Consider the following 15,223-nt stretch of genomic DNA (forward strand, 5'->3'; position numbering starts at 1 on the left):
GCAGCCCTAAAAAGACCAACTAACCAACCAACAAACAAAAAACCCTAACCAGAGAGAAGATCACATTCCATCGCTGAAAAGAATTGCTGTTTTTAAACTGGGCACCAAGGGAATAGCTGGCTAGCATTTGGAGCCATGCTGTATGAAAAATGCACTCAGTGCAGTAAGATGCACACACTCTCGGTACCATGTAGGTGCACAGACCACCTGCAGGAATAGTACAAGTAACCAGCTGAAGGAACAGGAAATTGAAGGCTCCCATCACACAGTCCCTCAGGGGCATTTACTACTTGAGTGGGTTTGTGGTCAGAATTGCCTGCATCATTTAACTCATTTCTCTTTGACATTTTTTGTTCTCTCATTCTCTTAGAAAAAGGAAAAGATTATTAATAAACGAGTAACTGAGACGTAGAGACCATTTCAGACCAATAGGATGGAAAGGAAGAAAACAGTGAGATGGGAAAGGTAACAGGAAAGGAGAAAAGTGTGAGTAATACATATGAATAGAAAGGAAGATAGAAGTCTATAAAAGTGAAAAACAGAAAATTCTGAAGATTAAATTGCATTTAGCCAAAATGATGGGAAAATCAAAACAGGAAAAGATACATATTTAGAAGAATTAAAAGATAAAGTTGTTATTTAAAAGTTCTTCACTTTCTTTCACTTCCTCTTTAGCTTTGCATGCTGCTGCCCTTTCTGGCCATGTCAGCACTGTGAAGTTATTATTGGAAAATAACGCTCAAGTAGATGCTGCTGATGTCATGAAACATACTCCACTTTTCCGTGCCTGTGAGATGGGACACAAAGATGTCATTCAGACACTTATTAAAGGTTAGTTATTAAAAGGGCTCCTAATAAGTCACTCTCCAAAGGTGGGATTTCTTGCATTTGCCTTTTGAAATACAGCTTTACATGGCAGGGAGCTGCCCAGGTAGAAGGTTGGAGGGAAGAGTCTGGCATCAGGAAACTTGAAGTCCGTTCCTGGCTCCTCCTGTTAGTAGCTGTTTGATTTTAGAAAGGTCATTCCACCTCCTTGATTCCTCCATCCCATTTCATGATAAAGGGTTAGGATTCCTGCCTGACTATAGGTGATATATGTGGAAGCTTTTTGCTAAGCATAAAGCTTTTAAAGGACTGTTGTTATATTTTTTTAAACTTCTTTTTAACAAATGCTCTCTATAGTAGACATTTTCATTTTATTTTTGCCTGTTCAGGTGGAGCAAGGGTAGATCTGGTTGACCAAGATGGGCATTCTCTTCTGCATTGGGCAGCGCTGGGGGGAAATGCTGATGTCTGCCAGATATTGATAGAAAATAAGATCAACCCAAATGTGCAGGATTATGCAGGAAGAACCCCGCTGCAGTGCGCTGCATATGGGGGATACATCAACTGCATGGCAGTGCTTATGGAAAACAACGCAGATCCTAACATTCAAGACAAAGAGGTAGAAATTCTAGATCTTTTCTGTACTGTTTGCTCCAAAGTGTTTGGTGTATTGCTTCTTTGTCAATTAAAATTAAGTAAAACAACAATTTACCAAATGAAAAGCTCACTCACAAATATGTCAATTAAAAATACTCTTTATTTGTCCATGTTCTCTTCTAGTCCTTGTCTGTAAATCCATGTATAATTTAACAAAGTCATAATATAGAATGGGAGTTGTTTTATAAGTGTTATAAAATTTATATGCATGATATATGCATATATGTATGTAAATATATATATGATATGATTTTACAAAGCACATTTTGTTTTGTTCACTTATAATTATCACCAGTATTTTTTCACTCGGTATCACCAGTATCTTTTCACTTTGGTGCAGCCAAAAAACAAAGAAGCTACTATTATTCTTGTTTTACAGATGCAGAAATAAAAGTTTATGGAACTTAAATAATTACCCTAAGGTGACAGCAGTGGTGGGTGTGTCGGGTAGAGTCAGGGTCCAAACTATGCCTGTAACCTAGACTTATAATTAACTTCCCACTGCTGCACACTTTTTTATTATTTATAGAACATATTGCATTAATCATTGTGCATTTAACTTCTTGAACTTTTTTCTTTTGGGTAATTCTCTTAGACTAACTTCACCTAAGTAAGATTATTACTGAATCAAAGTAAGCAATGGTGTATGACTGTGACTAGGCCCTGGTATATACTGTCAAACCAATTACTAAAACATGTAGGTTACTCTGTTATTCCCTCAGCTTCATAGCACATGTATTTACTTCTCTCAACTTAGCCAATATTGACATTTGTTTGCTACTTTAATTACTTTAATTCTTTAAAAATACTGGCATGTTTTCCAGGTCAGACAATATATTCCCTATTAATTCACTTAATAAGTATTTACCAAGATTGTTATTATTATATGTGAAAGTCACATAATGAAAAATATGTACAGTATAGTCCATGTACTTATATTATTAGAAATGGATCTTTTATAATTTGTAGTACCTTTTACATTTTTTTATACAAGTTTCCAGTTCTTACATAAGTAGTATTTTACTTATGTAAGCTACTTCCCACTTCTGTTAGTTTTTTTTGTGTATTGTTTTGGACTATCCACATAAAAATAATTCTGTCTATGAGTAATAAATTCTTTTCTTTCCTTCCAATCCTTATGCCTTTCATTTCTTTGTCTTACCTTGTTGAACTATCTAGGACCTCCAATGCAGTATTGAATAGAATTGGTAATAGTTGACATCCTTAACTAAATATTTCACCATTGAATATGATGTTTGCCATAGGTTCCCTTATACTTCTGGTTGCTAAGAGTTTTTCTAAATCACAATTAGCTATTTCATTTTCATCAGATACTATTTTTGCTCTATCAACATCATCATATCATTTTTTTTCTACTCTTTGCTATTAATATGATGAATTATAATTGATTATATTGTCCCACCTATGATATATTTTAGATAAACAAATAGGTTTTTTGTTGTTGTTTGGTTGGTTTTTTTTTTTTTTTTTTTGCCTTTTAGGGATGCATCTATAGCATTTGGAGGTTCCCAGGCTATGGGTCAAATTGGAGCTGCAGCTTCCAGGCTACACCACAGCCACAGCAACATGGGATCCGAGCCGCCTCTGCAACCTACACCACACCTCACGGCAGTGCTGGATCCTTAACCCACTGAGCGGGTCCAGGGATTGAACCCACATCCTTATAGATACTAGAAGGGTTCATTACTCCTGAGCTACCACGGGAACTCCCCAGATTTTCTTTGCTAATATTGTAAGATTTCTGGAGTTCTCTGGTGACCCAGCAGTTATGGACTGTGTTGTCACTGCTGTGCCTCCAGTTTGATCCCTGGCCCAGGAACTTCCACATGCCAGGGGTGCAGCCAAAAAAAAAAAAGAGAGAGAGAGAGATTTTGCATCTTTGTTCATGAGAAAGCTTGACGTATAATTTTTCTTTCTAGTATTATATTTTCAAGTTGTTTGTTTGTTTTAGCAAGGTTATGCTGATCTTATAAAAACAGTTAGGGAGTAGTTCCCTCTTTTCGTATTCTCCTAAAGAATTTGTGTAAGATTGGTATTACTTCTTCCTTCAATGCTTGGAAGAATTTTCTGCTGAAATCACCTGGTCTGGGAATTTTCTCTGTGCAAAGGTTGTTAATTATTCAACTTCATTAATAATTACAAGACTATTCAGATTTTCTAATTATTTTCCTTTCAGCTTTGGTAAGTTGCATATTTGGAAAAATTTATCCATTTGGTTAAAAATGTCAAATGTGTTTACATAAAGTTTATCATATATTCTCTTTTATACTTTATGTCTGTAGAGCCTATGATGATTTCCTCTTAGTCATTCCATGTAGTTGTAGTGCAGGTTATCTCTTTCATTTTTTAAAAAAGCTTCAGTCTTGCTTATTCATCTTTTCCAGGGACTCCTATCTTTTAAATTTTTCTTTTCTTTCTTTTTTTTTTTTTTTGTCTTTTTGTCTTTTTGCCATTTCTTGGGCTGCTCCCGTGGCACATGGAGATTCCCAGGCTAGGGGTCTCATCAGAGCTGTAGCTGCCAGCCTACGCCAGAGCCACAGCAACACAGCATCCGAGCTGCATGCAACCTACACCACAGCTCATGGCAACACCGGATCCTTAACCCACTGAGCAAGGCCAGAGATCAAACCTGCAACCTCATTGTTCCTAGTTGGATTCGTTAACCACTGCGCCACGATGGGAACTCCCTTTTAAATTTTTCTATATTTTGTATTTAAATTTTCTATATTTTACTGGTATTTACTCTTCTCTTAATTTTACTGGTATTTTACTGGTATTTACTCTTCTCTTAATTTTTTCCTGCCACCATTTTCCTCAGGTTTAATTTAATATTTTTTAAAAGATTCTTTTGACTTCCCACTGTGGTGCAATGGGATCAGTATTATCTTGGAAGTGCTGGATCACAGGTTCAATCCCTGGCCCAGCTCAATGGGTTAATGGTCTGGCGTCGGTGCAGCTGTGACTTAGGTTGCACTTTTGTCTAGGATCTGATCCCTGGCGCAGAAACTCCATATGCCATGGGGCAGCCAAAAAAAGAAAGAGAAAAAAAAGTTTTTTTGTTTTGTTTTGTTTTTTGTCTTTTAGAGCCACACATGCAGCATATGGAGGTTCCCAGGCTAGGGGTCAAATCAGAGCTGTAGCTGCTGGCCTATACCACAGCCACAGCAACGCAGGATCCAAGCCATGTCTGAAACCTACACCACACTTCATGGCAATGCCACATCCTTAACCCATTGAGCAAGGCCAGGGATCAAACCTGCATCCTCATGGATGCGAGTCAGATTCGTTTCTGCTGAGCCAAGACAGGAACCCCCAAAAAAAGATGCTTTTGATGAAAGTTTAAATCATTGAAGTTTTTTAACATATGTATTTAAGCATGCTTCTTATTCTAAGCAATGCTTTAGCTGTACCCTACAAATTTGGATAAATTGTGCCATCACTATCATTCAACTCAAACATTGTCTAATTTCTATTTTGATTTATTATTTGACCCATAGATAATTTAGAAGTGTATTGTTTAATTTTCAGGCAGTTAGGCATTAACTTTTTGTTATTGGTTTTATTAGTTTTCCTATTGCTACTGTAACAAATTTCTACAAACTTAGTGTCTTATAACAACACAAATTTATTATCTTACTGTTCTGAATGTCAGTCCAAAATGTGTCTCACTGGGATAAAAATCATAGTGTTGGCAGGACTTTTCTCTTTTTGGAAGGTCTGGGGGGAATCTGTTTCCTTGACTTTTCTTACTCCTAGATGCTGCCCTCATTCTGTGACTTATGGCCTCATTGCTCCATCTTCAGAGCCAGCAATGACTGGCTGATTCTTTCTCACACTGCATCACTCTGACATTCACACTTCTGACTCCGTCTTTCACTTTGGGACCTTAGTGATTACAGTGGGCCTGTCTGGATGACCCAGGATAATCTTCCCAGCTCAAGGTCTGCTGATTAGCAACCTCAATTCCATCTAATTTTCCCCTCTCCATATAATATAATGTAGCTACAGATTCCAGAGATTAGGATGCAGATAAGGGAGTGCCTTATTCAGCCTACCACATTCATTTGTAGCTTAAATTTTACTGTGGTCAAAAAACATACTCTGGGAGTTCCCGTCGTGGCGCAGTGGTTCACGAATCTGACTAGGAACCATGAGGTTGCGGGTTGGGTCCCTGCCCCTGCTCAGTGGGTTAACGATCTGGCGTTGCCGTGAGCTGTGGTGTAGGTTGCAGACGCGGCTCAGATCCTGTGTTGCTGTGGCTCTGGCATAGGCCAGTGGCTACAGCTCCGATTCGACCCCTAGCCTGGGAACCTCCATATGCCGAGGGAGCGGCCCAAAGAAATAGCAAAAAGACAAAAAAAAAATACTCTGAATTGTTTTAATATTTCAAAATCTTTCAGGGCTTTCTTTATTTTCAGCATATGGTTGATTTTGGTAAATGTTCTATGTACACTTGAAAAGAGTACTAATTTTGTCATTGTTTGATGCAATGTTTTATATACATATCACTTAGTTCAAATTTTACATTATATTGTTCACACCTTCTGTATTTTTTATCTATTTGTTTCATCAGCTATTGTAAAAGATAGGTTAAAAATCTCCCAGTGGTGATGGTTTTTACCATCTCTCCCCCTTCAATGTTGTTAGTTTTCATTCTGTGTACTTAGAAGCTATGCTGTTAGATGCATATAGGACGTAGGATTATGTTGTGTTAGGATTATGATGTCTTCCTTTTGACTCCTTTAACACTATGAACTATCCCTTTTTATATCTAGCAATGCTTCATGCCTTTTTTTTTCAGACATTGAAAGGTTTTTGTTTATGCTTGTAGGGAAGAACAGCTTTGCACTGGTCCTGTAACAATGGATACCTTGATGCCATTAAATTACTCTTAGACTTTGCTGCTTTCCCTAATCAGATGGAAAACAATGAAGAGAGGTAAGCTGTTGATAAAAATAGTGTGTTGTTCATCTCACTTGCTTTATGCCATATTAAAAATCTCAAGTTTCAATACTGGCTCAGAAATAATAAGTATATTCATAAAGAAATTATACACTAAGAAATCCTGAACCAGAAAAAGGAACATGCAGTGTTGATTTAGAATCTTGAGGTTTTAAAGCTATTCGGAATTTTAGATATTATGTAGTCAAGCTACATTTTCCAGATGAGGTATCTTAGGCCTTCTTCTGCCTTATGGATAGAATAAAATCAGGGAAATCCTGACTGCCCAGGAATAGGAATTTGGTTAGGCCAGTGGAATGCCCTATATACTCACGAAGTTTCTCTTGGTGAAGAGGATATTATCATGTAGCATGAAAAAGTAAGGACAAATTAAGGCAAAAGTTTGGGATTTTAATCTAAATACAGATTACTTGAATAATATGAACTCCACAGAGTTAGGCCCAATAAATAGGACTAGACACTGTGACATCTAGGCAGAAAGATTCTTGGGGGTCATGCATCAAGAAGATTCTAGTGATTTGTAGGTAATAACTAAGATGGCAATCAAATTTCCACACTGCAGTTCCCCCAGCCTGGGTCTGTGCTTTAGTTTTCATTGTTCATGGAAGCTCTGACTAAAATGGCCCCTGCTATGACATCATCCCCATCCTTTTGGCGGTTAAGACAGCACTTTCTTTTTGTTAGGAGGTGGGAAACTTTGTAGACAAAGAGGCACTTTCACAAGGCCCACTGTCTTGCAGGAAACATGAAGCTACCCCTTCATCTTTCCCATGTATTTCAAAACCTTTCCTCATTCGTTATACTCTCCATCTGTTATTTTCCAGTTCTCTTTTTTTCTGAAGCTTGTCTTCTTTGCCTGTAAAGTCTTCCTTCATTGTCTCCATTTCCTCATAGTCACCATTCATGCCTTTGCATTCTGGCTTCCATCCCCCACATTTAGGCTGAGGTCTGTATCCGAATGGTCACTGACAAATTCCTAGTTGGCAAATCATATGATATCTTCTTTGCCCACCCTAATTAGCCTTTGTGCATTACCTGGTCCTAGTGACCATCTTCTTTACCTTATTGAGACTATCCTCTCTAAGCTTCTACAACAGTGTACTTTCCCCCATCCTCTTCTCATTATGTCTGCTCCTTCTCCATTTCTTTTGGCTTCTGTGCCATTTTTAATTTTTTAAATATAAAGTCTTTAAGGACTGGATCCCTTCTCTCAGGCTATCTCCTGTGGCAACTCAACAGTCCACTGAGGTTTCAACACTTACCAGAGTGCCGGTGAGCGCTCACTCTCGATTTCAGACCCAGTATCTGTCCTTGGTTCACACTGTCATCTCCACTTCACAGCCTGCACCATTGTCTAATTCTTGCCCTCTTTGACTCTTTCTGAGATGATCACAATGCCTCCTCACTTGTTTTCCTTCCTTTGATCTTTCCCTCCTTCAATTCATTGCCTTCCAGAGTAGGCTTTCTAAATCATATCGCTAATATAACTGTTTATTATGTAATTCTTCCTGCAGTCTCATCTCAGAATATTGTTCTGATGCCACAGTCATGTGTCCCAAACAGTGTCCTCCTCTACATGTTTTATGTAATCTGTCTTCCCCGTCAGTGGAGAACTCTTGAAGATCCTGGTCATCTCTGTATTGCTCACAAAGTGCCTTTCATGAAGTTGATGCTCAGTAAATAACTGTTGAATTATCAAATTGGTGTTTTCAGGCTCCCAGTAGCATTACCTTGCTTCATACCTACATTAGAAACTTCTAGATTTTTTTTTTTTTTTTGCTTTTTTAGGGCCACACCCACAGCATATGGAAACTCCCAGGTCGAATCAGAGCTACAGCTGCCTGCCTCTGCCACAGCCACAGCAACACTAGATCTGAGCTGTGTCTGCAACCTGCACCACAGCTCATGGCAATGCCAGATCTTTAACCACCCAGAAGGCCAGGGACCAAACCTGCATCCTCATGGATACTAATCAGATTTGTTTCTGCTGCGCCACAACAGGAACTCCCAGAAAATTCTAGAATTCTTAAACTGCATGCAGACTTAGGTAAAGTAGACTGGTATGCCTTACTTTGAGAGTGATTATATAAAGAACTCACCCTTTCTATTATAGTCAAACAGTTACAAAACAAAAAAGGTGAAGATTTAGGCATTCGGACATTTAACGAAACTGGAAAAGCCAAGCAGAATCCTTAAGGCTGATGTTTTGACATTAAAGCAGATGTATGAGGGTGCTGAGGTTTCTCCCTTTGATGCCCTAAAAAAAAGAGAGGAAGATTGGGAATTTTAAGCATTCTAAGAATTAGTGATATATTTCTATAAAGGATATACCTGACTGCCTTTTTTTATGAAACAATAAAAAATTTTTTTGTAATTCACTTCCCATTTGTGTGCTAAACCTGGAATTTCAGACCAGATAAGTGCATGAATTAAGGTGATTACTGCCTCCTGGAGTAATATATGTTAATTACAGACCAAAGGGCCAAAGGGAAAATCCTTCTAACTGTACTTGCCAGTGTATAGATGAAAAGAGACAGTGGCAATATCCCAGTCTCCTTTAATGTTTCATCAGCAATGCACCTTGATGTACAAATGTCAGAACTTGGCACTGCCTTTTATGTTTATTGACATTCTAGTTTAGGCATTCTACTCATTCCATCAGACCATTCCCACATGGCAAGTCCAATTGTATCTTGTCTCTTGTCTTTATCCACATTGTTTCTTGACTGGTTACCATCAATGTAGTGCTAATTTTTACTTCACATGCATTGACACAAACCACTTGATGTGCACTGCATAGACATAATTTTTGCCAACTACTGCTGGCTTTCAGTCAATAACTATCTGACAGCCATACTCTGACATAGATGGGAATATGCACAGCACTCGAATGTTTCTAAATTGAGTTTGGGGTGAAGAAAGATTCGATAGTAATAGTCACAATATGGTCAGTTGCTTAAACAGTAGGCATAGACTTCAACCTTAAAACCTTGCTAGATATTTGGATCATGTCTCCCTGAATCAAAAATTGACTGAGAACTGTAATTTGAATAAACCAATTGTTAAAAAAAACAAAAAACAAAGACATTTTTGACATTTAAGACTTCCTTCTGAATTTACAGTTTCCTTACTGAAGTGATCAAGTCACCCTTTGCTTTTATTGAAATCTTCTTTTTATATTTTACTGTGACTGGTTGGTGAGTTTTGAAGAGAAAGAATTTCTTTTCTGTAATCACAGGATGATTTTGTGTCTAATAATCATCATTTTTCCACCTCATCCCTCAGCTAGTTCCTCTCAGCACCTTTGACTGCAGTGGTTCAGTGACAATCACCCAGAGAGGAATTGGATCAAGGTCCACTGGTCCCACATACTAGTTTGGGCCCTATGCAAATAATATTTGTGACAGGCGGCTGTGGTATCACTGACGACACTGCAGTGCATGCCCTGTAGTAACAACAATGGCATTAATTAACTGCTTCCTTCCTACTGCTGCCATCTTCACATTCAGTGTTTCATTCTCTCCTCATGCCATGTCTGTGTTGAGGAAAGGTGGGGCTTAGAAACACCGAGGAAGTTGGTTAGGAAGTGACAGTCATCATTACCATTGTTGGATGTAGAATATAGGGTGGTTTTTTTACTTCAACTTTTGCACTTTTTGCATTGTTTGAGTTCCTAATCTGTGTGTCCTTTTTTCACTGTAGTCATTTTTCTTTGAAAAATGAAAGCATATTTGCTAGGATATTAACAGGGGTTAATTCTGAAAGTGGGAGTATAGATAACTGTTATTTTCTTCTGTGTTTTTATTCAATTTGTTTTATAGTACCAAAAATAGAGAAAATATATTTTTTAAAGGATTCTGCCTAAAATCACACATCTAGAAAAGTAGTCAACTAAGATTCAAATACATAACTATTTGACAATAACACCCATCTTTTTAAAATAATGTATTTATCCCAAAAAAAGTATGCACAGTGTACCACACTTAAAAGGCATAAGAGGGCATTCAGTGAAACTAAATATCCCTCCTATCCTTGTCTCCAAGACAACTAGCTTCCTCTCCAGAGCCATCACTGTCACCTGTCTCTTGGGAAACGTCTAGAGATATAATTTATATAGATGAACACACAGGGATATATTCTTTTTCTATCAATGGAGCACATAATAATACTGTTCTGTTTCTTTTTTGTATTCCATTGAACAAGTCATCCTGGAAATTATACCTTATTTATTCATATGCCACAGTAAGGCCTGCATTATACAGATGTCTGTATTACATGGATGGTCTGTGTTTTATTTAACTAGTCCTCAGGGGTATTGTTGTTGTCATTGTTTGTCTTTTGAGGGCCGCACCCATGGCATATGGAAATCCCCAGGCTAGGGGTCTAATCAGAGCTGTAGCTACCTGCCTACATCAGAGCCACAGCAATGCCAGATCTGAGCCATGTCTGCAACCTACACCACAGCTCACGGCAACGCTGGATCTTTAACCCACTGAGCGAGGCCAACAATCGAACCCGCAACCTCGCATGGTTCCTAGTTGGATTCGTTTCTGCTGCGCCACGTTGGGAACTCCAGTTGTTGTTGTTTTTATGGCCATACCTGCGGCATATGGAAATTTCCACAGTCTAGGGGTCGAATTGGAGCTGCAGCTTCTGGCCTACTCCAACAGCAACAGCAACACCATAGATGAGTCGTATCTGTGACCTACAGTGCAATTTGTGGCAGTGCCAGACCCTTAACCCACTGAGTGAGGCCAGGATTTGAACTGCATCCTCACGGACACTATGTTGGGTTCTTAACCCACTGAGCCACAAAGGCAACTCCTTAACCAGTCCTCTGTTGATGGAATTGAGGTTGTTTCTGTTGCTTTATTATTTCAAAGTGCACTTCTATGTCTATCCTTGTACATAAAGCATTTCACACAGGAGAGCAGATCTATAGGACAGATGCCTGTAAGTGAATTGGCTCTGTTGAAGGGAATATGCATGAATAATTCTGACAGATATTGCCAAACTGTTCTCCGTAAAGATCGAAGTAGTATATCGAGAGCCTATCCCCCTCCATCCTTGGCAGCACAGTGTGTTATTAAACTTCCTGATCTTTGCTAAGCTGATCATTAGACTGAAGTACTCACTCCCATTAGTCTTAAATTGTATTTCTCTTAAATGAGTGAGGTTGAACATATTTTTATGTTAGGAGCCATTAGTATTTCCTTTTTGAGGAGCTATCTTTTATCTTTATTGGTGTTTTTGGCCCTGTAATTATTTGTTATTGTTATGTAGCTATATTTATCTTAAGATACATAAAAATGAAGATTTCTGAGTTCTGTATCTTATTTTAGAAAAAAACTTCCCACTCTAATATTTTTTAAAATCTTCCATAATTTCTTCTAATATTTTCATGGTTTCTTTTTTCAATATTTGGCTCTTTGCTTCATCCAGAATTCATTTTGAAATGAAATGTGATGTAAGAGTCTTTTCTTTTTCTAGATGGCTACCCAGTTGTCCTAAGCACTATTTAATAATCCATCTTTTCTGCAGTGATTTAAAGAGCCATCCTCCTTAGATACTAAAATTGTCCATTTGGCGGTATGTTTTTCACCTCATAAGCATTAACTATCCATAATCACGGGCTCAGACTTGTGAACCTCACAGCATATTATTTGCAATACTTTTTCAGGTAGGAATTATTTGGAATGTGGGAAAGAGGAAAACTGATCATGTGTTCTCACAGACCCCAGTTTATGAGAAAGTGAGCAAAACTCAGGAATAGACATTGTCAGCAGCACAGAGCACCTGACCCCAGCTTCACCCTTGTTTTGTGCCTCTCAGAGAAAAGAGGAACAGCCCTGGAGTAAGAAGATAGCTTTGCCTGAGGAATATTGCACATCTTAGAATGAAGTTTCCTTCTGCTGCATACTACTGCCAGTTTAACTGTGCCTTAAATTACATACCAACACTTAAAAAAAAAAATCTCCCTGCCTCAGGTACACTCCCCTTGATTATGCATTGCTTGGTGAGCGCCATGAAGTGATCCAGTTCATGTTGGAACACGGGGCCCTGTCCATCGCAGCTATACAGGACATCGCAGCCTTCAAAATCCAGGCCGTCTACAAAGGGTACAAGGTCAGAAAAGCTTTCCGAGACCGGAAAAATCTCCTCATGAAGCATGAGCAGTTGAGAAAAGACGCTGCTGCCAAGTAAGTGTGAGCTCTAGAGATTGTGTTCTCACAACGCAGAGTCAGCAGGGAAGCAGGTACAGTGGTGGGAGTGGCCAGGAGAATCAGGAGAGGATCAGAAATAATTGTGAGCCTTGTACCCACGTTACCTTCCCCCTTCCGTTCTATCAGTCCTTCAGAGGACTGAGGTTAACAGGAAGGATAAAGACTGCTCTACTTGGTGGCTATTCCTCTAGGTTAGTCCTTGGTGTTCTAACCCGGGGACAGATCACTGCCACACCCACCCATGGCAAAGAATTGGAGGGTGGGGGCGCTACCTACAGTAAGCTTTAACAAAGGGGTAACTGGCCTTCTCACTTTTCCTGCCTTTCCTTACACCAATATCTAGCCTACTTTCGCTAGACTAATCCAAGTCTAGTTTTGATTTGATTAATAAATCTGTACTAAATAAAATACTTTAGTTGAGAAATATGGATTGAATTCTTACCACACATACAAAACGCTTGGCTTGAGCCTAAGTAGAAAATAGTAACTACAAGTAAAGTACGTCTTCGAGGACCTCACACGTTTTTGGTTGATGTGCCTATTACACATTGTGATTATTTTACCATAAGTGATTGATTTTAGATTATGTTTTGTTTTGCCTTTTCTTTGATATTCATGTTGGGTATTTTAAATAGCAAGAGAATATTGCATTAGCAGATACAATACCAAAACCTCTGAGGATAAAGATGCAGATGACAGGCAGATCCCAGAGGCATAAATTCCTGGCTGTATCTTGAATGTTTCCAGATCTTGAGTCCTTCCAACTCTTGAATCCTACCATATCTTGCCCACAAGGGGGAAGTGAAAGGATAATAGTTAATAGTTAAAATAATGATAAAAAAAGGCAGGGTAAACCATGTTAGTGAGAGTTAAATACCAGTATATACTGGAACATTAACCATTATGTCAGCCCTCGGTAGACGAGATTGACAAAAATGCACCATTTTTGGTGACTCTGAAGCTACCGAAGTAGGTAGCATCCTAGGAAATATTATTTTGCAGTCTTTTTTTCTTTTTTTTTTTTTCCATCTTTTTGCCATTTCTTGGGCTGCTACTGCAGCATATGGAAGTTCCCAGGCTATGGGTCTAATTGGAGCTGTAGCCACCAGCCTACACCACAGCCACAGCAAAGGGGGATCCAAGCCGTGTCTGTGACCCATACCACAGCTCACAGCAATGCCGAATCCCTAGCCCACTGAGCAAGGGCAGGGATCGAACCCTCAGCCTCATGGCTCGTAGTCGGATTCACCAACCACTGCCCCACGACGGGAACTCCTGCTATCTTTTCTTAATGAGGCTCTCTTCTCTTCACTTTTACCAAAGATTCTAGCATGAACCCAAAGCCTCCACATGTCGCTTTTTGCAGCCTTCTCATAAAAGTTCTCTGCATGTGAATGACAACTGTAAGTGGGTAATAATATAACAAATTACCCTGAATTGCAAGTAAATATACCCTGCAAGGGAAGGAATATTGTATTTCCAACTACTGATGTTTCCGTAAACTCCACTTTAATGTGTGAGAATCTGTCTTCAGAATTTGGAGTCCTATTTACCCACATACGAGATGAGACTCTACAAAGCAGCGTGACTGACTTTTTCCTCCCAGAGGAGTACTGATCCAGATGCGTTCCACTACATTATCCGAGAGAGGGGCCCTGGAGTCCTCCTGCGCACTCCCCCCCCACCCCCGCCAGACTGTCTTTCCAGTGGAGTAGAAGGTGGGAGAGTGGCAAGGAGACCTGAGTTCACACCTAGCCTTTGGTGTTTACTTGCAATAAGCAGAGCACAGCATTTCTTTCTCTGGGCTTCAGTTTCTTCATCTGTAAAACATGATAGACTAGACCAGTTGATTTCTAGGCACCCCTCCCAGTTCTTTGGAAACCTCCGTCTCCACCACGACTAATCTCAGCCTCCTCTTTCTCTCCTTTGCCTGTGACGCTGCCCAGAGGCTGTATGCCTGGGGCCAGGAGTTCCAAGTCAGTATAGAGCAGGGAATTCAAAATGCACTTGTCGGAAGATCTATTCAAATAACGCTGGGCTTAAATAGAGTAGTAGTCTGTGATATTTTTTCCCCTAACATGGCCCCTCGTAACTCCAAGCCTGGCGGGTTTGAACTGACATGGAGATTTAGGAAACATCTATCTGGTCCAACCTCCATCTTCTACCCTTTCAGTTGTTATCCTGATTTAGTTTCTCTGTTGTGGAAGACACGTCCTCTTTGTTCTTAATTCTTAGCCTCTGAAATGGATATTTTTTTTTTTTTAATTTATGGCTGCACACACGGCATATGGAAGTTCCCGGACCAGGGTTGAATCCGAACTACAGCTGTGACCTGTGCCATCACTGTAGTAATGCTGCCTCCTTTAACCCACTGAGCCAGGCCAGGGATTGAACCTGCATCTCCACAGCAACCCAAGCCAATGCAATTGGATTCTTAACCCACTGCACCATTGGAGGGAACTCCTGAAATGATTTTTTTAAAACATTTTTTAATTGAATTTTTATTTTACATTCAAGGATAGTTGATTTACAAT

At 39.3% G+C, this 15,223-nt stretch overlaps 1 protein-coding gene across 5 annotated transcripts in view; it reads left to right on the top strand.

The window, feature by feature from the left end:
* The window catches only part of INVS (inversin), a 166,181-nt gene that overhangs the window by 93,693 nt on the left and 57,265 nt on the right, over nt 1–15,223 (top strand). For all 5 annotated transcript variants that reach the window (XR_007133271.1, XM_047768041.1, XM_047768043.1 and 2 more), the window contains 4 exons: nt 676–831; nt 1,215–1,444; nt 6,335–6,441; nt 12,453–12,665. Coding sequence is in view for 4 of the 5 variants with exons in the window: in XM_047768041.1 (XP_047623997.1) it covers nt 676–831; nt 1,215–1,444; nt 6,335–6,441; nt 12,453–12,665 (706 nt within the window). In the remaining variant the exon portion in view is untranslated. The remainder of the gene's footprint in view (nt 1–675; nt 832–1,214; nt 1,445–6,334; nt 6,442–12,452; nt 12,666–15,223) is intronic.

This window comes from Phacochoerus africanus, chromosome 2, assembly GCF_016906955.1.
Source record: "Phacochoerus africanus isolate WHEZ1 chromosome 2, ROS_Pafr_v1, whole genome shotgun sequence".
Classification (NCBI taxonomy): Eukaryota; Metazoa; Chordata; class Mammalia; order Artiodactyla; family Suidae; genus Phacochoerus; species Phacochoerus africanus.